We start from the raw sequence: 23,401 nt of genomic DNA on the forward strand, positions 1-23,401 counted from the left end.
CTCACATGTGTACATTTCATATTTCCTGTCCTAGAATTGAAAAGTTAGGGTGTGTCTTCAACATGATGGAAGAACAGTGCAGTAGTTCCAGGCTGGGATGAGGGTTGGTTCTTTTTAATGTGTTTCCTCCACCTACCCCAACTGCTGTCCAACACAGTGGAGCCAACTTTTTGTTGGGCTCTTCCTTTGAGGCTATCATATCAGAAGTTGTTAATTCTCATTCCTATTTTGCTCTTAAAATCCTAGAAGTTGGTGTAGGCCTTAAAACTATTAATTCAATTACTTTATCTTAATTAGCATGGCCAGTTTAACCAGAAGACTTATTGTTATATTCTATTCCCTTGGATTCATAATGCATTTTGAATGAAAACGTACTCATTACCCTAATCCAAATATTAGTATGGACTTGGCACCTGCTTTTCTTTCTGGGGAGACAAACCATATACAAAGGAATATTCTAAAACACAATATGACACCTGATTCACCATCTTCAATCCTAGCCCCTAAATTAGGTCACAGTAAGCCAGAACTTAAAGAAAAACCCACTGCACCCTCACAATCACACTTTGAAAGAAGATGATTATTGTTCTCAACTGACAGTTGTGGAAACCGAGAAATGAAGTTTTCAGACACCTACTCAAAGTTGCCCAGCTAGTAAGACAAAGACCTGAAACCACAGAAATCTCAGTTCTTCTGACTTCATGTGATCTCTGCTGCATCCTACTTGAAAATGATGTGAGAGATACTGCCCGATGTCACATGTATGTACATCTCTCAATCAACAATCTGGATGTGTTTTCTCTTCAAGTCTACTAAGGTAGTGGAATCACTTCCTCCATCATGTACACTTCCATGTACAATTGATCTTCACTATTTATGCATTCCACATTTGCAAATTTACCTACTCACTAAAATGTATTCGTAGCTCCCAAATCAATACTCACTGTACTTTCATGGCCACTCTTGGACATGCACAGAGCCACAGAAAACTTGAATGGCCTGATGTGCATGTTCCCAGTTGAGGCCTAAGATGGTGATACTCTGTCTTCACTTCAGCTCTCATACCAGAAACAAGTGCCACATTTTTCATGTCTTTGTACTTTTGGTTGGTGATTTTGTTTAAAATGGCCCCCAAGCGCAGTTTGGAAGTGCCGTCTTAGTGTTCCTAAGCAGGAGAAGACTGTGATGTGCCTTACAGGGAAAATGTGTGTATTACATAAGCTTCCTTCAGGCATGAGTTACAGTGCTATTGGTTATGAGTTCAATAATAATGACTCAAGAATATACATTAAATAAAGCATCTTTAAACAGAAACACTCATAAAACAAGATTATGTACTGGCCAACTGATGAAAATGTTGTGACCAAAGATTGTGACTTAACCCTGAATCTCCTCTAAGAACAATGGTTCGGTGCTTGCTTATTCAGTATGCATACCTACTTTACAGAAAATAACGACAATGAATGACAATGAATAACAAGAATAGGCTATATTTAGACACGGTGTCATGGGCATTGGTTTTGAGGTACATCATCTCAACCCTGTGTAATGTCAGGGCCTGTCTTAGCTCCCTATCCTCTCCCCACAATAGGGACTACTTCAGCCCATCAAGGTAGTACTTAGAGTTTGGGTTTGGTAAATTGGTGCTCCAATATCACTCTACCTTTGGAAGTAATAAACAAGGAAGTAAGTTTCTCTGACTGCAGCTATTTGGGGGCTGGAATAGACCCGCTGCTTTGACAGTGGGAACAGTAGAAACATCCTTTCTCCAGGCTATCAGAAAGGGCATCATGTATTTTAAATTGTGTATTTTAGTTACATTAATATCTTCTTAAAAGAATTGGGAAAATTCATTGACTTACTTGTTTCTGGTATGGAATCATGAAAAACAACTACCTTACAAGAAGCAGCTAATATTTAAGAGGATTGTTAATTTTCTTGCTCTCTACTTTGGCTGCAACTGCAATAAGAAGCCATGAGAATCCTGGCAACAGTGATAGCTGTGGCAATGTAAGTCCACAGCTTCCTGTAAGATGTAAAAGAGAGAGCTGCTTTTCTAAAGAAAACATATTTTTCTTATTTTTATGACCAGCACTAACTTCAACTGGGATTCAATATACAGACTTGGCTTTTATGAATAATTGCAGTGAAGCCAGGTGTACTGTTCTAGACACTTTACCTGCATTCCTTCAAAACAGTGTCTAATCCTCACAATAACACCAAGAGGTAGACGGCATTGTCCTAATTGCAGATGAAAATCTGAAGTTCAGAGGATAATTTTCCCATTGTGTAGTAAGAGGCAGTTTAGATGGAATTCCAAGCCTGCCTACCTCCAAAGCTGGTGTGTTGCCTTCCCCAGAGCACACTGACACAGGATGAGCTACATAATTTGTGGAGCCCACTGAAAAATGAAAATGCAGGATCACTTGTTCAAAAATTAAGAATTTCAAGAAACCCACCACAGAATATTAAAACAAGAGCAGAGCCCTTCTGAGTGCTGAGTTTTCTGTGACTGCACAGGCCACATGCCCATGAGGCCGACCCTGCCCTCATGTCACCATACCAGCCAAAAGCACAGATCCTGCAGGAGTTGGGGCTGTATGCAGGGGAATGATTCTATTTGCCCTTGGTGTGATCTGTGTCTATGCCACAGTGGAAACATTGCTAATTTCTCTTGGCAGTCTGAGTGCCTTTGCCTCTAACAAAGATTTCAGAGGCATCTGCAGAAACAAAATAAACACATAAACATAGAAAAACAGGCTGCCAGTCTCTTGATAGGTGACTGACAACGGCAGGGATTTTAAGTAAAAAATCAGGATAAGACCATTTTTTTTTTTTTTTTGGCCATTTTTTTCTTTCTGAAACATCTTTAAAATTTTAATTCCTGGCCGGGCGCGGTGGCTCACGCCTGTAATCCTAGCATTTTGGGAGGCCGAGGTGGGCGGATCACGAGGTCAAGAGATCAAGACCATCCTGGCTAACATGGTGAAACCCCTTCTCTACTAAACAAAAAACAAAAAACAAAAAACAAAAAAAAATTAGCCGGGCGTGGGTGGCGGGTGCCTGTAGTCCCAGCTACTCGGAAGGCTGGGGCAGGAGAATGGCGTGAACCCGGGAGGCGGAGCTTGCAGTGAGCCGAGATTGTGCCACTGCACTCCAGCCTGGGGGACAGAAGGAGACTCCGTCTCAAAAAAAAAAAAAAAATAAATAATAATAATAATAATAATAATTCCTTTATTTCTTTAACACTGATATGCTTTTGTTCTGTGAATAAATTGATTTTTTGTTCATCATTCTTTCACAATATCACTCCTAAGGGCACAGAATTTCATTTGGAGCCGAACTAGATAATTCTCATTTGCCACAAGGTGTTGGGGTTTCCTTAATTCCTGCTCTGTTCTCTGCCAAAGCTAGCTTAAGTCCATTGGCATTGTGGGGGAAAACTTAACAGTCTCTCCGTATTTCACTAGCATTTTATGGCTTTCTCAACCTTAGTGCCTGACAAGTTGTACAGGCTGAGAGGGGAGAGAAGCAGCCTGAAAACAGCAGAAGGGCAAAAGGCATCCATTCCTTCAATTCAGTCACATTTTCTTCCGTGAACTTCTTTTATTCCCAACCTAGGAGCTCAACTGTCCTTAGGCTGCTTCCTTTGAAAAGTCTAAAGCCATCAGATTCAGCCAAATGTTACGAAAACAATCAGATTAAATTCACTATACTGAAATGTCAGTACAATTCAGCTCCCTTCTCCCAACCCTTATCTCACAACCACTGCTATGGGCTTTTATCTTGCTATTTATTATTATTATTTTAATTGACATATAATAATTGTACATATTTATGGGATACAGTGGGATATTTTGAACATGTGTACAATGTGTAATGATCAAATCAGGGCAATTAGCATATCCATCACCTCAAACATTTATCATTTCTTTGGGTTGGGAAGATTCAAAATCCTCTCCTCACTATTTGAAAATATACAATAAAATTATTGTTAACTCTGGTTAACAATATTCCTCCTGCAGTGCTATAGCAGGAGGAATAAGCTGTAGTGTTCTGCTGCTACTGGAGGGAGGCATCACTTCAATTCAACTGCCTAAAATCTTGGAATCAGCTATTTCCGCTCCCAGATGAGAAACTATCAGTTGTATCTTCTTAAAGGGTTGGCCCTAGATACAACTGGCTAGTTGGATAAAAACTAACAGATGATGTATTTTTTATAGAATTGGTTTATTCGTTCCTAATAACCATATGACAACATAACCACTATGTGTATCAGATTGATTTGATTGCAAATGTGTTTATCTTCTATTCCAAACCCCAGGTATGACCAGTGTTCGGTTTATTGCTTTGGTAACAATAGCAGCCATTCATACCTAACCAAAATTAGGAAGAACTCTGCTCCCAATCTAAGCTCAGATCTTCCCTTCTCCCTACCTTCAGATTAAGTTGTTTCACCACATTATAGCAATAGTCAGCACCTTCCAAGGGAATCTGAGATCATGAGAAAGAGCTTTTCTGATATGCAGCAAGGAAAGCTCACAGTACTTATAGCATAAATACTCCTCAGGATTGATCCCCTGCAACTGCTCTGTGCTCTTTGCATTAGTTATCTACTGCTGCATAACAACCTCCCCCAAATTTAGCAGCTTAAAACAACAATAAGAATTGTTTCATCCAATTTGTGTGGGTCAAGAAGGTGGGAGGGCTTAGCTGAGTGATGCTGGTTTTCAGTCTCTCACTCTGGTTGCATTCAAGACATTGGCCAGGGTTGCAGTTATCTAAAGGTTTGGTTGGGGTTAGGGAAATTCACTTCCAAAATGGCTTTCTTACATGGGTGGCAAATTGGTACAGATTGTTGGCAGAAGGTCTCAGCTCTTCCTATGTTAATCCTACAGCTGTGTGTGTCCTCACAACATTGTGGCTGGTTTACCCCAGAGTAAGTGATCCAAGAGAGAACAAAACAGAAGCTATGTCTTTTATGATCTGTAACCTCAGAAGTCACACATCATAATTTCTGCAAAATCCTACTGGTAACACAGCCTGCTCAATGGGAGAAGAAAATACACAGGGTATGAATATCAGGAAGCAAGATCACTGGGTCCATCTTGAAGGCTAGCTACCACATTCATCATGCCACTCTTTCTATAATAATGAATAATAGAGAAAACAGATATTCTTGGAATAATACAGGAAACAGATATTCCTTGAATAAGAAATGTGACCAATTTAGTCACAGAAAAGGGATATTTCCCGTTATTTATTATTAAATTCACTTTTTTTTACATGTTTGTCTTGTGAGATATTGTTAGTGTCAATAATCACCAACAGTCTTATCATCTCTGGGCACAGTGAAAAAATTCTTCTCCTAGACAACTCATGTCTCTGTGCTTAGACTGTTCTAAGGTATAGCTGCCAAATTTTATTTTAAGTATGGGAGAAACTAGGTATCAGTTTTATTTTTTTTTCTGTTTTGAGACGGGTTTGCTCTGTCACTCAGGCTGGAGTGCAGTGGTGCGATCTCGGCTCACTGCAACCTCTGTCTCCCGGGTTCAGGCGATTCTCCTGTCCTCTGCCTCCTGAGTAGCTGGGACTACTGGCACATGCCATCACACCCGGTTTTGTATTTTTTAGTAGAGACGGGGTTTTGCCATGTTGGCCAGGCTGGTCTTGAACTCCTGACCTTAGGTGATCCACCTGCCTCAGCCTCCCAAAGTGCTGGGATTACAGGCATGAGTCACCGCGCCTGGCCTCAGTTGCATTTTATTAGGATCGTTCTGCAGCCTTGTGTATAGGATAAATTTGTGGTAGGGTAGGAGAGCAATATTGGAGACAGAGAGACCTGTTAAGAGGCTATTTCAGATAGCCCCTTTATCACAGATAAAGTTTTACAACTCTCAGCATTCCTATGATTTCTCATTTCCTCATTAGCTAACCTGAATCTGAGCAAACGTGTCTTGCCTAAGCAGTGGTGTGCCAGTAAATGTTTAACAGTCAGCTCTCAGGAAAAGGCAAAGCAAAGCCCTAACTTGTAGCATTTAACAATTTCTAGAGCATAAGTACTTTCACCCTGACCAATTCCAAGCAACCAATATGATGTCACAGGTTGGGGGATTGGGAAGAGATGTACACACTGGTTCTTGGGGGCCAGTACCACTTGGCTCCAGCACTCCACTAATACCTTTGAGCTCTTAAAGCAGAAGCAGCAGGAGAAGCAGGTTAGCAGTTCTGGAACACAAGGGACCAGTTGAGTCTCCGCCCTCATCCACATGGCCAGCAAAGGTGAAGATGGGCTCACCCCAGAGAAGGGCTACCAGGGCCTGGGGGTTCCCTGCAGCAGCCTCCTGGTGCTAAACTGCCACCTGGATCTTCCACACCACAAGATTATCTTTTGAAAGTGAGGTCAAGAAAGGGGGCATGGAGAGAAAGGCAAAAGTTACTTAAAAATTTAAGTGAGTTACCTAGATTTATTTACTAGATTCACTTTCAACAATTTGAGAGTGAACCTTGGGAACAAGGCCACTAGGTATTATATAATGTAAAGTATCAATAATGTCTTTTCTCTTAATGAGAAGCGGTGCCTTTTTTTCTATAAAGCAAAATCCTGGAGATATGAGTACATATTCCATCTTTCTAAAGAGGATTTTGGTTAATAAGACCACCCCAAAATCATGATTACTAGACTTTTGCTAAGAGGTCCAGTCACACTGGGTTTTTCATATAAGAAAAAGGTTCTTGTCTTTTCTTCTCATCCCCCATCTTGCTATCTTCCCCAAATTTTGCTGAATACAATTTTCTATAGAACAGTCTGAAAAGTTGGCCTATTTTGAAACAAAATACAACAAACCGACCTAAATCTCCCTTTAATAGCAGACTTGGATATGAACACTAGGCAGGATATAGATGTGCTTTTTCTCCCCAAGTCCCACAATCCTGCAGTGAGGTTTAAAGGGCTTTCTTGCATGCTATGGCACTGACACAGAAGCTGGCTGGGCTGGAGGGGTAATGAGCCACCCAGCAGGTACAAGGTGAATGAGCCTCTCCTGGAAAGGGTCCTCTAGTGTGTGTGGGGTAACGTGAATATGCTTTCAGATTGAAGACACTGCTAACCAACAGAAATGGAACAGCTAATTAAGTTCCCATCCAGTCCTGTATTTCTGTGACTTTGATGTACAACTCTTCTGCAGGGACTTTTTGGTTTTTCAGGACAGATGATCCGACAAATTCTTTAAAAAAATCTCTCCTAAAATAGTTTATTTTACAAAATATTTTGGAGATAGGACTACATTTTTATGCATTTTTCTAAAAATGAAGAGATACGAGATCAGGATAGGGAAGGAAACAAAAAGCAAAAATGGGACCAGTGAGCTGCATGTTTCAAGATTAGACTCAGGCAAGACCTCAGAAATATGGTGGCCTTTTCCTTGCATCATATAAGGAAGTGCATGTTGTTGCTTTTTCTTATTATTGGCGACAAACTTGATCACTCAGCTAAGGTTGCCAAGTTTATCCACTATGAAGTTATTTTCCTCTCTGAAATTAATAAGCCATTTTGTACTTTGAGACTAAGTAAATATCTTGCCTCTCATACAAAATTCAGTCAATTAGTTTTAACCCCATTGATGTTTTTCTCATTTTTTTCTCTACTTCTTATTTGGTATTTTACTATAAGAAAGAACTTTTCTTTCTTCCATATTTATATCAGCATGGACATGTGGATTTGTATTTTATTCAATGAGTTATAACCCATTACTATCATTTATTTTGATGTTCAGATTGTCCCAGATTTGGCCAATGGGAGCACCTTCAATCTGGAGCCTGTGAAATTTGATAAGCTCCCACAATTCTTTGAGCATTTCCTCACTTTTTGGCAGAATAAGTCCACTCTGGACTGTTGTGCTTTAGTGTAACCCAGCTTGAAGTAGCTTCTGATTTCCAGTGCAACATATGGCTCGGCCATCTAACCAATAGAGCCACAGGTTTCAGTGAGAAGTGTATGTAAGAACTGCCCCAACACAGGTGTAATCCAAAACTATACGTTCATCACAGGTTTCAGAAATGTTGAGGTGACATGACTGTCACTTCTCCTGGTAACCTCGAGCTTTGATGAGTATGGAAAGCTCCCTCTACTTAACTGTTTGAGAACTGAACTCCCAGTCTCTAAGATCATAGGCTGAGAAAACTCCATTGATGAGGCAGTCTGGCCCACAAATTGTTTCTTTGCGGACTGCTTAAAAAAAAAAAGAAAGAAAAGAAGAAAAAAAAAAAAAAAAAGCCCAGTGAACTATTAGGACCACAGGACTACTCAGACTACTCTTAGAAATGGATACAGTGTCTTGGCACTTGTGGAATAATAGTTCCATGTTTTCCAATTCCTTTCTAGTTCCTTTTCTGAAACAAACTCCCTGTCACCCAGGCTGGAATGCAGTGGCATGATCTCAACTCACTGCAACCTTCATCTCCCATGTTCAAGCAATTTTCGTGCCTCAGCCACTTGAGTAGCTGGGATTACAGGCGCACACCACCATGCCTGGCTAATTTTTTGTATTTTTAGTAGAGACAGCGTTTTACCACGTTGGCCAGGATGATCTCAAGTGTCTGACCTCAAGTGATCCGCCTGCCTTGGCCTCCAAAAGTGCTGGGATTACAGGCGTGAGTCACTGCACCCGGCCTTCGAGTTCATACATTGTAGGGCTTTAAATGGAAATGTCTTTTTCAATTTACAGACATCTGAGAAACATTTCTCAAAATATTTCACCTTAAAACACTGAGGAAAAAAACAGAAGCAGAAACTTGTAAAAATACATCTTTTAATAAACATCAAGAAGTACAGTGCACTTTTATTGAGGTTTTACATTGTAGTTTACAGCAAACATACTATCCATTGTAGTGTGTATGTACAAGTAAAGTAAACTTAGGTTTTCTCTCCCATGGCTGGATAAACCAAATCTGATACATCCACATTTAAGGTGGTTTTCCAAGTTGGTTTCCATAAAAGGCCTTTAACATTAATAGGCTTTTAACAACAAAAAAGGTATCCCTCCCATCACAATGAGAGCTTGATGAGGGCTCAAAAGTGACTTCAAAAACTGTAAATAATTATTTTCCTTTGATGGCTTTAAAAATAGCTACTGATAGCAAATCAGAAACACTAAAGAAAAAAGACAATAAGGAAACAGCTGTTTGTCTAGTGAATCCATAATAAATACCAATTTGAGGCTATAGAATACAAAGCCAAAAGATTCTTATAGGAAAGTTAATGTTTATATTTACAATCTCATGGACTAAAAAAACTGTCTAATATGTTAATGACTGAGTCTACCTTTATTTAACATTGTTTATACACAACGACCCCAGGGATGGTAGAATTCTTGATCATTCTGGACAAAAGCATAGTGAGAGGGGACTGAAATTAACAAAAAGGGAAAATTAATATTAATCTCAAAATTCTACTCATCGTTGTCTTAAAATGATCAAGACTCAGCTACAGCTAAGAAAAATGAAAAGGATCAGAAGTGAAAGAAATCAGAAGCTAGTAATTTAAAAAATCATAACCTTGTGTGCTTTCTACTGACAGCATTTAAAAATGTATACAACTAGATTTATTTGCTATATATATATAAACTAGTGTTGAAATTAGGGGAAAAAGTACCAAATACATCTACACAAATACTAGAATCATATTCAGAATTGCAAAAAGGCATAATAATCTGTTTACCATATAACTAGCTGTTTGTAAAATCTGTAATGGTTAATAAAAAATCCTTATGAATATAGTACTAATATGTAGCAAATTACACTAATTAAATAAGCAGCTCAAATTCATAAGGCTAAAGACCCAATATCCCTGAATTTCTAAGTGTTCATCTCAGTTTTAACATGGTTTTCATCTAATTGTTACCTCATCAAAAATAACTCCTCCATCCTTAATACATCATCATACTTTCAGAAGTGGAGAGGGAACAATTTCTCTACCACTTTTGCCCATTCTCATAAATCAATGCTATTACAAAATCTAGGCTAGCACAGGTGCCTTAAGGATACAATGGACTGAAGTAAACAGAATTTCAAGGTCCAGGATATTGTTAGTGTTGTACAATTTGTCTGTCTGCCAGAAAGTTGTGCCTCTGGTTGAAATATTCCTGGATCAATGATTAAGAAGTTAAGGCCAACTGCCAATGAAGTCAGACTATTCCCCAACCATCAGGTAACATTTTGATCTTCTCTATTAAAATGTCTTACTGGATGGGACCAGATCTCATACGTTTCATATATCCTCTATAGCACCTACTAAAGTGTTAGGCAGAGATATATGCTCAAGGAAATAATCAGTGACAGGGGTGGGAAATGAATCAAGGGTGAATGAATCAAGGTTATGGTAAAGCCATACCTTACATCACCCATAACTCAAAAGGTAGTCACCAGAGTAAATCTCTATTGTAGTCACTGAAGAACAGACTTCTTGTCCCCTACTAAATTATGTCTGAAAGAGAACAAATGATTATGGCCCTTTTATTTACTTCTCTTAGCCACTAAGAGATTGTATACGGGCATGAGTACTGCTTGATGGATGGTATCTCCAAAAAAGGGTTTTCTGCCTCAGAGGAAACACTAACCTGTCATAAAGCACATTCTAATCCCAATAACACAATTTATGGAATCATTAATGTTAAAAATTATTATATGTTATTCATAAGTAGGTGATATTTAGAATGGTGGTCTTAGTCTAACATCATTTAAAATACATTTTACTTTTAAACACTGGCATGAGGTAGAAGAAAGTCACAAAAGAAAGTAATCTTCAATATACTGACACCTATTCATACAATTAGCCCCGAGAGAGAAGAGTTACAGCCTTAAGCTAGATTATTGACTACTATTAAAATATTACCCTTACCTGAAATAAATTTCTTATATTTGAAACTGCCTTTTCTTTGCAGTTAAAGGTATTATAGAAAAAGAAAAATACATACTGAAATATTCATGAAGATTGTATACAACAGCTTCTGCTAACCATGATTCTTTAACATGTTGCTCTAAATTACCTCAATTGTGATGCAGGCCTCTTCCACTTAAATAATTAATTAGATATCAATATGAAGGCTAAAATTCCTTCCAGTATAAGAAGCAAAATAAAAATATTCACATTTAATATAATGTACTTCTCATAAAAACTAGCAGCACTTCATTCTACCAGGACATACAAATTTGGCTTCATTGATTGGTCAAAAACAAAGGAAAATGTATATAGGTCCAAAACAGCTCCTTGCACAAGGGGAATGTGAGGCTACAAGAAGTTTTCTTTAACAATTAACTATTTCCCCATTAAGTGGTGTGTGAAACTACTGGAATGTCAATTTCAATGGCAGAGAGGCGAGAGCGTGCTGAATAGGGCTGTGAGTAAGTATGCATACTGGGTGGATGGGAGTACAGTGGTTGCCAGAAAGGAGAAGGCAAAGATTTGCATGTACAATACCAAATAAACAGTATAAGGGAAGTCATAAACAGGCCCCCAGCACTAGCAATAGTGACATACACTGCATAGTCAAATGAAAAGACTGGCTCAAACTTCTTGTTCAGATGGATGTTATAAAAGATGACCCAGATAGATGGGGAGAGGCTCACAGTACCTGCCAGGAAAAATAGCAGCCCAGCCACCAGGTGGCAACCTGCACTATTGACCAGACACTTGGCCAGTTTGATGTTGGGCACCGAGGACCTGAAGGCAGTGTTGCACATTCCAATCAGGCAGAGCAGCAGGGCACCCATGGCGATCAACATGCTGAGGGGTAGGGCAAACTGGAGGACACGCAGGTCCAGCTGGTCAACTGATGAGTACCAAGTAGTGTCGTACATCAGGCAGTCACTGCTCCCGTCATACCGGGCACATTTCACCCACAGGCCTGTGTAAACAGTCAGGTTCTTCTCGTTTCTGTTGAATGTGATCAATCGTAATTTTCTCCAGTTGGGAAGCAGAGTCCCTGCAAAGAGGCCTGCTACTGAGGCGATTCCACATAGGAAGGAAAGGACTGTGGCTGCGTGGACATCCCGACAGCCCATGGCAGGCAAGCTTGTGGAGTGCTGTCAGTCAGACTAGGGGGTGACACACAAGAGGATAAATCGTGAGGGGACAATAGCAGAACAGAGCAGGAAGGGTGGTGCCAACTGGCAAAACATTTAATGATGAAATGTCAATGCAAAGAGGGAAAGTCTCTCCCGTTTCCTCTCCGTACAATACAAATGTATATACATGCAGGTGTGTGTGACCTCAGAGCACAGGTACACACACATTTGGTTATTACTGACTGGGTAATGGAGCAACTAAAATCTTTAGTCATCAGTATTTTTCTTCAGAATTAAAAAACAACCAAGATAATGTTAAAATCTCTTACAATTACACCTTCAATCTTCTTGTTTGTCAATAATCGTTCTTTCAAAACACATATATCAAGCACTCTGTATATGTCAGGCACTCATATAGCAAGGGCGCACTCATCAATCGTCAGTTAGCTACAAACACCACAAATTCAGCCTCAAATGCTCATGCAGCAGGGGTGAAGGTGGCTCATAAAAGGCAAAGGTGTAGGGAAAGAAGCAGTACAGAACAGGGGAATGGTTGAGAGTCAACTCTTAGCAAGGCTGCTTGAATTCTAATCCCCATCTCCTCACTTACTAGCTCACTGACCTTGGGCCAGATTCAGAACTTCCCTGTGCCTCATTTTCTTCATCTGTGAAATGGAAAGAATAACAGTGCCAACCTCGCAGGGTTGTTCTTTGGGTTCAATGAGATAATATAATGTTGAGTGCTTAAAACATGTCTAGAACATAATAAATGCTACGCCAAGTGTTAACTACTTCTTAGCGTTCAGTGACCCAGCTCATCACTTGGCATCTGATGTGATGCCAAGCACATCAGAGCAGTTCAAAGAACATTCATTGAATGAATGTTAAATAAGAAAAAGCAAACTGATCTCATTCCTATGTACTAGGCACACGAGGAAATTATAAAAAGTAAATGAGCTCATCTCCAATGAGTCAGTCAAATGAAAAGATGAGAACATTGGTCCCTGAAATTCTTCTGCTTAATTACTTCCTTGTTGATTCAAGATGACCCAAGTGCTTTTCAGGGAAATCTACAGCACTTGTTGGTTATTACTACTACTGTTCATATAAGATGAATGCAAACATTTTCATGTAATGACAACCTATTTCTATTAATGCTATTATAAGAAAAACAGTCACCAGGCCTTTCATTACAAATTAAAAGGCTATGTTCTTTTTCTGTATATGACAAACTATAAAAAGCTTGCATTATATTCAGCTTTAATTTCCTCAAGGGTCTGATATTCACTCTCGAAGCAGGACTAAAATGTTTTTTCTCTGCCTTCTATAATACCTACTATGAGGAAATAGAGCAGACTACTTCAATAAGGTTTACTTTTTTTGGTCAGAGCATGATGAAGGGGCAAGGTTGAGAATAATTTTTATTTCTGTATACAGTTCCATCATCCTTTGCAGAATCAAATAGTATCTGCTGGGATGGTGAAGTTTTGTTTCTAAGTTTTTAGGATCAGAAAGACAATTATGACCAAAATGCTAGGAAACTGGCTTAGAATGTGATTCTCATGAATTCCAGTGGAAGGCACAATGTTCTTTAGAAAACAATGTTATTTGCATATTTAATCTAGTCATATAATACAGGAATAATTTTTTCTTTTTTTTCTTTTTTTTGAAACAAGTCTTACCCTGTTGCCCAGGCTAGAGTGCAGTGACACAATCATGGCTCACTGCAGCCTTGACCCCCCAGGCTCAAGCGATCCTCCCACCTCAGCCTCCTGAGTAGCTGGGACCACAGGCACATGTCACTATGTTAATTTTTGTTTTTTGTTTTTTTGTAGAGGCAGGGTTTTATCATGTTGCCTAAGCTGGTCTCAAACTGTGCTCAAGCAATCCACCAGCGTCAGCCTCCCAAAGTACTGAGATTACAGGTGTGAACCAGCCCTCCTCCCTCCTTCCACCCCCCAATACTTCTTCCCTTTCTTTTTTTCTTTCTTTTAGAGAACTGGTTTCACCATGTTGGCCAGGCTGGTCTCTAACTCCTGGCCTCAAGCAATCTTACTGCCTTGGCCTCCAAAAGTGCTGAAATGACAACTTGGGATTATAGGTATGAGCAACTGTGCCCAGCTAGAATAATTTTACTAACCAAAAAAATGCCTATGTGTACATACATATATATTCAAATATATACAAAGCATATATAAATGTACAATATAAAATCAGAGTTTAACCACAAGTAACCATTTTTAAAGCTCTCAAGTTAAACATGGTTAGTTCTAAGTTTTTCCATTAGTATTAGTTTACTATTTATTATGTTACCTTCTGTCAATATTATTAGAAGTAGCAATTGTTTAAGAAAATTTTGTGAAAGGGAGAGACAAATTACAGTATTTTTTTCCATGCAAACTGGGAAAAAGTTGTCTTGCTTAATTGTGGCAACCAAACACCTCAGTACAGCAATGGAAACTAGTATAGATTTGAGAATGTTTGCACTGGAAAAAGCTACTAGAGATGCCAAACTCTAGGATACAGCTCTCTGGTGGTCTTTGCTTATTCACCTATCCCCCCATACAACTTGTGTGCCTGGCACACAAGTGATTCTAGGATTATTTGAATAAACGAGTAGTGGGCTCTGTACAAAGACCCCAGTAACTCACAAAGGTGGGCCACTGGTAATGAAGAACTGTACAAGGAAGTAGTTATTGGTAAGAAGCAATCATTTATTCAACAAGTACTTACATCATGCTGAGTGTCTAGCATACACAAAACACTCTGTTAGGCCCTGGAAAAACACCAAGACCACTGAGACCTGGACCTTGCTCCCAATGTGTCTATAGACAGACTTGTGGGAAAAAACAGCTGTTTTATGTAAACGTAGGCCCTGGAAAAACACCAAGCCCACTGAGACCTGAACCTTGCTCCCAATGTGTCTACAGACAGGCTTGTGGAAAGAAACAGCTGTTTTATGTAAACTTAAAGTGCTGGTGGTGAATCAACTGTATAATTACTACATATCAAGTGATTATTGTTAGGTGTTAAGCAAAGTGAATAAGGTACCTGTTCATAAAACTTTATCAGCCAGGAGTTAAAGACTGAGAAATGAAGGAGAATAAGGATTTGATTAAAGTTGTGAAGACATAAGAAAAAGGTTCCCTCTGTTTCTCTCAAGCTTCAGAAGTCTTCAGATAACCCACTCAAAGTCCTAATGCAATCACAATTCCTTCTTGCTTTCAGAAGCAGTATACTGCCTGGGCGAATTGGCTCATGCCTGTAATCCCAGCACTTTGGGAGGCTAAGGTGGGAGGATAGCTTGAGCCCAGGAGTTTGAGACCAGCTTGGGCAACATAGCAAGACCCAATCTCTACAAAAAAAAAAGAAAATTAATTATTAAGAAAAATAAATTCCTATAATTCTTAGCCTATAGACTATCAAATGACATTAACGAAGAGAGGTGGGGCAATATATATTTCAGTATGAAGTGCTTTTAACTGTAATCTGCATCAAATCAATACAAATATTATATTGGTTCTCTGAAATTGCCTTTGATGAAGCATTTTTAGCTCAGATCTCAGGGATGGACAAAGGCCTATCTATACAGAGTCAACAAGGATACCATGGCACTTTTTCAGAAGGGAAGTACTATTAACCTTTAGCTTAATTCTTAAGCTAAATTTTGGCCTGATGCTGGAATTAATGTCTAGCTCCTTGTAGCTTCTTTTGGCTACTTCGCTTTTATGCCCTGTTCTTAATTTCACATGCTTATGGTTTGATAAGTTATATATCCAACGAGAAAGAGAAAGTAATTTATTTTAAGACAGGGTCTTACTCTATCACCCAAGCTGGAGTGCAAGGCATGATCACAGCTCACTAGATTTCAGTGAGCTGAGATCCTGGGCTCAAGTAATCCTCCTGCCTCAGCCTCCTGAGTAGCTGGGATTACAGGTGCATGCCACCATGCCAGGCTAACTTTTAGGTTTTCTGTAGAGATGGGGTCTTGCTATGTTGCCCAGGCTGGTCTTGACTTCTTGGGCTCAAGCAATCCCCCAACCTCAGCCTTTCAAAGGGCTGGGATTACAAAAGTAAGCCACCATGCCTAAAGTAAAATTTTATAGGATAGTTTGGGGAAAGAATATGTTTGATGTTTTAAAACAAAGCTAATGTTGACTTCCAGATTAGGATTTGTTCATACTTGCAAGGGTAAAAAGACTACTCTTGTCCTGTGTCATTTAGTTTTAATTCACAATAATTTTTTTCAAATGCAAACCTCATCCGCCATTCCATTTCTTACCATTCAATAAGTTCCCATTTCCCACAGAATAAAGTCTCTAAAGTTTCCAATCCTCCCCATAGCTTACACCACCTGATTCCTACCAAATTCTCAACCTTCTTAAGTGCCACTCTTCCACCCTACACACTACAGTCTATGCAGCCACACCACCTTTCTTTTAACTTCCCAAATTTTCCACTTTCTAATTCGGTTAAGGGCCTTCCCTCATGGTCTTTCTCCTAGAACTTTCTTAATTCCAACCTATTATTTGCTTGGCTAATATTTACTCATTCTTCTAGTGTCCAGGGAGGCTTGCCCTAAACTTCCCCCCACCCCTGGTTATATGCTGTGGTAGCATTTTTGCACTTTTTCTTCAGTAGCAGTGATCATTCTTATAATTCCTTGTTCAGTGTTGTTTTCTTTCCCATCAGACTGTGAATTCCAGGACAGAGATCCCTTTGTTTTGTTCACTGTGTCCTATACTGGCACATAAAAGGCACTCAATTATTTTCTGAATGAATGAGCAAACAAATGGAGGTTCTGTATAACTCTAGTCAGAATACACACAGAAATTTAGTCTCAGTTCCATTCGCTTCATTTGGGACAATTCATACCACCCTGCATTCTGATACATCCAGACTGCTTCTAGACTGTGCCCCTGCCTTCTCCTTTTTGGCCAAAAGACTCTTTATTTTACAAAACAACATTCATTTTCTTCCCCCAGAAACCTGTGCTTAGCAAAGACGAGGCCAGCCTTAGGTACCTATATGCAGACTATGCTTCTAGGAATACATATCTAGGTTTAGCAATGCTGGCTAACTTCAACAATGCTTTGAAAGTCAATTATTCCTGGCCAGGCGCGGTGGCTCGTGCCTGTAATCCCAGAACTTTAGGAGGCCGAGGCAGGCAGATCACAAGGTCAGGAGTTCCAGACCAGCCTAGCCAATATGATGAAACCCCGAGACTCCATTTCAAAAACAAAAAGTCCATTGTTCCGGTGTTGATTCTTCTGTTTTCAATTTAACAGGTGTGTCATGAATTAGACATACTTCTCTTAAGAGTGGTTAATATATCAAATTAATATTTAGTAAAGCTAAACAATATATATATTTTTTAATGGAGAAAAAAACATCTTTTTGCCATGTGAAAATCCCTAATTAGGGACTGTGGAAAATGTGCCAGGCTGAGAACACTTTAACAAATCTGACAAGCAGTCATGAGTACTAGCTGGATGACAGCTTTGAGCTACGTCGTACATACACCTAAGTGTGTCTGTTGTTTCCATCTAGGAAGCTGCTTGGTATTGTTGTCCAGGAGACCAAAGACCTGAATACCACTCAGAACCTATCATTTACAAACTGGACAAGTCACTTATGTCCCCTGAACCTCAAATTTTTCATCTGTAAAGTATACCACAAAGTAGTAAAATCATGAATAGCAAAGTCCTTTGTAAACCAGAATACGGTCAGAAATGTAAGTCAGTAATGATTATTAGCAGGCTTATTTACTTTTTTCAACTAGAAACATACTTTTCTTCTGGACCCTCAGCAAATGACCACAGATGGTTACAGTCACATAACAGGAAGGACAGAACATTCTCTTTGGAGACACTGACCAAATCAAATATAGACTCTATTTCAAATAACCACTTCAGATTTGTCATTTGACCCTCTGTTCCACTATGACTTTCAGAAAAGAAGATAAAATTTGGTATACAATTAAATGTTATCAAAGACATAATTTCAAATAAAAATATTTTCAAAGTATATATTTTCTATGGTTTTGAATAGAATTTAAAGAAGGCTGGAGCGGGAACAGTGGCTGAGAGCTTTAGGAAGTCACAGATCTCATAGATCCTACACTATTTTTTCCAGGCACAATTCTGAGTTATAGTTACAAGAGAGTTACAAGAGTACATATGTCTAATAGCAGCTGGCTTTTTTTTTTTGAGACAGGGTCTTGCTTTCTTACCCAGGCTGGAGTGCAGTGGTGCAATCATGGCTCACTGCAGCCTCGACCTCCCAGGCTCAAGCAATCCTCCCACCTCAGCTTCCAGAGTAGCTGGGGCTATAGGCATGTGCAACCACACCTGGCTAATTTTTTTTTTTAATTATTATTATACTTTAAGTTCTAGGGTACATGTGCATAACGTGCAGGTTTGTTACATATGTATACTTGTGCCATGTTGCTGTGCTGCACCCATCAACTCGTCAGCACCCATCAATTCGTCATTTACATCAGGTATAACTCCTAATGCAATCCCTCCCCTCTCCCCCCTCCCCATAATAGGCCCCAGTGTGTGATGTTCCCCTTCCCGAGTCCAAGTGATCTCATTGTTCAGTTCCCACCTATGAGTGAGAACATGCGGTGTTTGGTTTTCTGTTCTTGCGATAGTTTGCTGAGAATGATGGTTTCCAGCTGCATCCATGTCCCTACAAAGGACACAAACTCATCCTTTTTTATGGCTGCATAGTATTCCATGGTGTATATGTGCCACATTTTCTTAATCCAGTCTGTCACTGATGGATATTTGGGATGATTCCAAGTCTTTGCTATTGTGAATAGTGCTGCAATGAACATACATGTGCATGTGTCTTTATAGCAGCATGATTTATAATCCTTTGGGTATATACCCAGTAATGGTATGGCTGGGTCATATGGTACATCTAGTTCTAGATCCTTGAGGAATCGCCATACTGTTTTCCATAATGGTTGAACTAGTTTACAATCCCACCAACAGTGCAAAAGTGTTCCTATTTCTCCACATCCTCTCCAGCATCTGTTTCCTGACTTTTTTATGATTGCCATTCTAACTGGTGTGAGGTATTTTTTAAAATTTTCTCATACAAACAGGATCTCGTTATGTTGCCCAGGATGGTCTCAAACTCCCAGGCGCAACGGATCCTTCCACCTCAGCTTCTTAAAGTGCTGGGATTACAGGGCTGAGCCACCATGCCCAGCCCTAACTTAATTCTTGATGGTAACATTGAGAGTTCCTTCCACCTATAATTTGGGTTTTCTGAGAAACTGTAAGTCATCAATCATTGCACTCACAAGAGAAGTCTGTCCTATACATTTATTTTGTTGAACAAGAGGAAAAAAAAGAGTCATTGTTGGCAGACATGGTAGCAGGAGGGAGGGAAATAAGATATAATTAAAGGACGTACTTACCCTTTGAGGTACCTGACAGTTCCAAAACAGCTTTATTCAGCTTGGAAGATAAACATGCAGATCTGAATACACAGTAGCAATAATCTGAGCCTAAAGAAATAGGAAAAACACTCCAAATTAACACAGTACTTCTCTAAAAGCTCTGCTTGAATTCCCATGAATTAGAAGAAATTAGTAATCACCTAAAACCAATGAAATGTTATACTAAAAAGGGCAGATAGTAAATTTTTTAAAAAGGCAGTTGAACAGGGGTGCAGTGGCTTACATCTGTAATTCCAACACTTTCGGAAGCTGAGGCGGGATGATCACTTGAGCCGGAGTTCAAGACCAGCCTGGCCAACATGGCAAAACCCCATTTGTCCTAAAAATACAAAAATTAGCCGGGCATGGTGGCTCATGCCTATAGTCCCAGTTACTTGGGAGGCTAAGGCACAAGAACTGCTTGAACCTGGGAGGCGGAGGTTACAGTAAGCCGAGATTGCACCACTGCACTCCAGCATGGGCGACAGAGGGAGACTCTGGCTCAAAAAAATAAATAATAAATAATAATAATAATAATTAGCCAGATGTGATGGTGCACACCTGTTGTCCCAGCTTCTTGGGAGGCTGACCTGGGAGGATCACTTGAGCCCAGGAGTTTGAGGCCACAGTGAGTCATGATCATGCCACTGCACTCCAGCCTGGATGACAGCAATGATCTGTCTCAAATAATACAAAAATAAAAATTAAAAGGCTGTTTATTCCTTAATTCATGCATTATATATGAGAAATATATAGAATACAGAAAAATACATAGAAATAGAAGGAAAAAATTAACTCGTTTTGTGACTTGAGAATATAGGAGAAATGGGGATGAAAAACACTTTGCTGTCTTGGGAATATATGATTGATATTTAATGAATGCTTTAGATCATTTTTATGACTACGGTGAAAGGATAAGGAAGGTGGGGAAGATTGTGCAGTTGTCTTGGAAGCAAAAGAAATTTTCTTTTAAATTTTAAAAAAGGACACTGACAACAAGACCAGACAAAATTGATCTGAATTCTGCATCCTGAAATTTGCAACTAGAATGCTTAAAAAAAATGGCTCAACCACCAATGGCTCAACCTGCCATTTGAAGATGCTTCTATATACCTACTTTAAACATTAGTCACTTCCTCTTCAAATACCATTCATCTCAAACAGGTAAGATGAGAATGGAAACTCCTTATTATGTGCGCCTGAGAGTTTCCTGGATTGAGGCGTTCATCACTAGCCCTATTATGATCATTATGTAGAATGCTCTCTACAACTGGCTGCTCGGAGATTTCAGTCCAGTCCCCCACAACCCCTCCCCCACCCCAAATGTGTTTCTTGAGTTGGTATCAAGCATAATTCCTCACTCCAAAGTCAGAGGAAATCGCTTTACAATTAATAACACACATAGACTCCTTGGGCAATCATTTTAAGTGAGGTCACCAAGTCTGACCTTTCCCGTGGCTATGGGCCCCTTACAAGGCCGGGAACATAGAACTTACAGAAAAGCAAAACAAGCTCCCAGGGCAATCCGCATCCCCCTCCGCCCCCCTCCGCCTCCTCTCCTCCTCCCTCTTTTCGAAGAGCCCTGTGCTTAGTAGACGCAGACCTGGCAGAAAGAAAAAAATGCCCTACTATTTACAGCCAATGGAGAGAGACCGCAACAGCGACTGTTAACGCTCTCAGAGCTAGCCCATCCCTGCAACACTGAGTGGGTTTGAACCGCAAGCAGGTCATCATTACACAACCAGCATCAGCTGGTTATTCAAAAATAGCAGCTTGGGCTCCCCCACAAACTCGCGCCAGCAAAGCTCCCAGCCCTTGGCGGTTCCGGCAACACACCTCGACATTTCCATATTCCTGTGTACAAAATAATTTTTTAAAGCCTTATCAAATACCTACTCAATTTTCACATCCACAGATGTGGTCAGCGTTTTCCAATGCTCCCGATTCCCCTGGATTTAGCTATTTTACATAAAATCCTCAGTTACTTATGCAAAAGACCCAGAAATCGGAACATCTTGACCACACCTACCTGCTTCTCACACGCAGGGCATTTTACTCGCCCACACTGAGGAGCCTCTTGGAGCGTCTCCCTCTCAGCGTCCCAGGAAGTGCGTTCCCAGAGAGGCACACCGGAGGCTTCTGGGAGCGCAGTCAGGTTCTCCCGTGGCCCTCAACGGCAATGCCCTGGATGGCTGGGACTACAATTCCCAGAATCCACTGGGCCGCCAGCCGCCAGCAACATCCTGCGACGACCTCCCGCCTTTCCCTTTTTCCCCCTCCACCTCCCCGGATTTCTCTTGCACCTTGTGTTCTGTCTAGAATTGGGTTATCGGTTAAAGAAAAAAAAAGGCCAAACGAAACAAAACTAAAAGTAGTTTTGAGTTGGGTACCTAAGTAAATATTCCCCAGTGAAGGTGACTTGCCTGTAAGAAGGTTAGCAAAAATTCTTAAATCTGGATTTTTTTTTCCCCTCAAAGGTTTATCTAGGCACAAAGTAGAAAAGAGCTCAAAGTCTAGAACCAAACAGCCCAGATTTGTATGGGGCTTTGCTGTGTATTGATTGGGTGGCCCTGGGTAAGTTATCTCTCTATGTCTGGAGGTTATCTGTTAAAATGGAGATAAGATCACCCACATCATACTGTTGTCTTGAAAATTGAGGGACCTAATATAGCTAAAGTACGGAATATATAGCTAGCTATTAGATATTTGAGCTAATTTTACTCTCCCACACAATTTCTACTGTCCTGTCCCTTTCTCTGTTGGCTTCTCTCGAATGTGAAGTCCTGCATTAGTGAATGAATATTTGAATTAAACTAAAGGATTCCAAAGTCCTAAATAGCAATGATCTGAGTTTTTAAAAAATAAAAGATGCTGAAGTGTTGTGATGCCTACTACTTCGAAATGATCACACACACACACACAAATGGATATAAAATGTGGCAAAGTGTATAATTGTTTGATTCATGAAGAATACGTTTATGGGTGTTTCTTGTACTATTCCTTCAAATTCTCTGTATCTTAGAAATTTTTCAAAATAAAAAGGAGAAAAAGTATCATAGTTTATACAAAAGGATGGCACCCATCCCAAGTAAGTATAACCTTGGGCAAGTGAAGTAACCCCTTTGTGCCTCAATGTCTCATCCGTAACAGTGTATCTACATAAGAAAATTGTGATGAGGATTAAATGAGTTACTATAGAGATGGCTACAACAGTGTCTGACCCATAATGACTATATGTTTGCTATTAGCATTTTCCATTTTGTGTTGCTCTAGTAACAATGAGACTATTTGTCAGAGACTTTTTAAAAAGGGAGGGTAGAGAGGCTACTATCACTCCACTGCTACCTCCTTCTTATGTGTGATACTGCTTTAGAGGATAGATAAGGTTATCTAAGGCCAGAAGCAATCCAATCCCAAAGCCAGACCGGGAAATGTAATAATGAGGAAGAAAGATAGCACTGGGTGGTGAAAAGATTTCTGGGCTCCAGGCCAGCTCTGGCAATAGCAGATGGATAATAGCAATGTGACAAAGGATAATCACTTATTTCCTCTGAACTTCAGTTCTCTCATCTATAAAGCTGAATTGAATCAAATAACTATGTACAAAATCATTTTATAACTTATTTCCCAATCACTGATGAATGCTGCCTGATTAGAGGACTTGAGCTGGGAGGTACAGACAATTGATTACAATAATTTAAAAAATCACAGCACAAAAAGGAAGGAACGACAACCCTATTCCTAGACTTACTGTTCAAGCTGGGGTCTAAAATGCCTGCCTCTCGCATAGCAAAGATGGAACAGAATACTTAAATCCCCTATTGGAGTTCAGTAGTTAAATAATTGGAATATAATTCTCAAAAATACTTTAGATAAGAATTTAGA

The 23,401-nt window shown here is 39.7% G+C and overlaps 1 protein-coding gene across 8 annotated transcripts; it reads right to left on the reverse strand.

The window, feature by feature from the left end:
* Positions 1 to 8,793: 8,793 nt before the first annotated feature.
* On the reverse strand, positions 8,794 to 21,761 carry CLDN12 (claudin 12). 8 transcript variants are annotated; one of them, XM_011996003.1, is made up of 4 exons: positions 21,546 to 21,761; positions 19,496 to 19,585; positions 12,686 to 12,728; positions 8,794 to 12,093 (listed from the first exon to the last, which is right to left on the reverse strand). In XM_011996003.1, exon 4 carries the CDS (start codon positions 12,058 to 12,060, stop codon positions 11,326 to 11,328), a length of 735 nt encoding a protein of 244 aa, XP_011851393.1. In that variant the 5' UTR covers positions 12,061 to 12,093; positions 12,686 to 12,728; positions 19,496 to 19,585; positions 21,546 to 21,761; the 3' UTR covers positions 8,794 to 11,325. The 8 variants fall into 8 exon arrangements, with proteins under 8 accessions (XP_011851393.1, XP_011851394.1, XP_011851395.1 ...); XM_011996004.1 differs by having other exon boundaries at positions 12,674 to 12,728; positions 21,546 to 21,656; XM_011996005.1 differs by having other exon boundaries at positions 19,492 to 19,585; positions 21,546 to 21,628.
* Positions 21,762 to 23,401: the final 1,640 nt, after the last annotated feature.

The sequence above is a fragment of the Mandrillus leucophaeus genome, unplaced genomic scaffold (assembly GCF_000951045.1).
Source record: "Mandrillus leucophaeus isolate KB7577 unplaced genomic scaffold, Mleu.le_1.0 Scaffold50, whole genome shotgun sequence".
NCBI lineage: Eukaryota > Metazoa > Chordata > Mammalia > Primates > Cercopithecidae > Mandrillus > Mandrillus leucophaeus.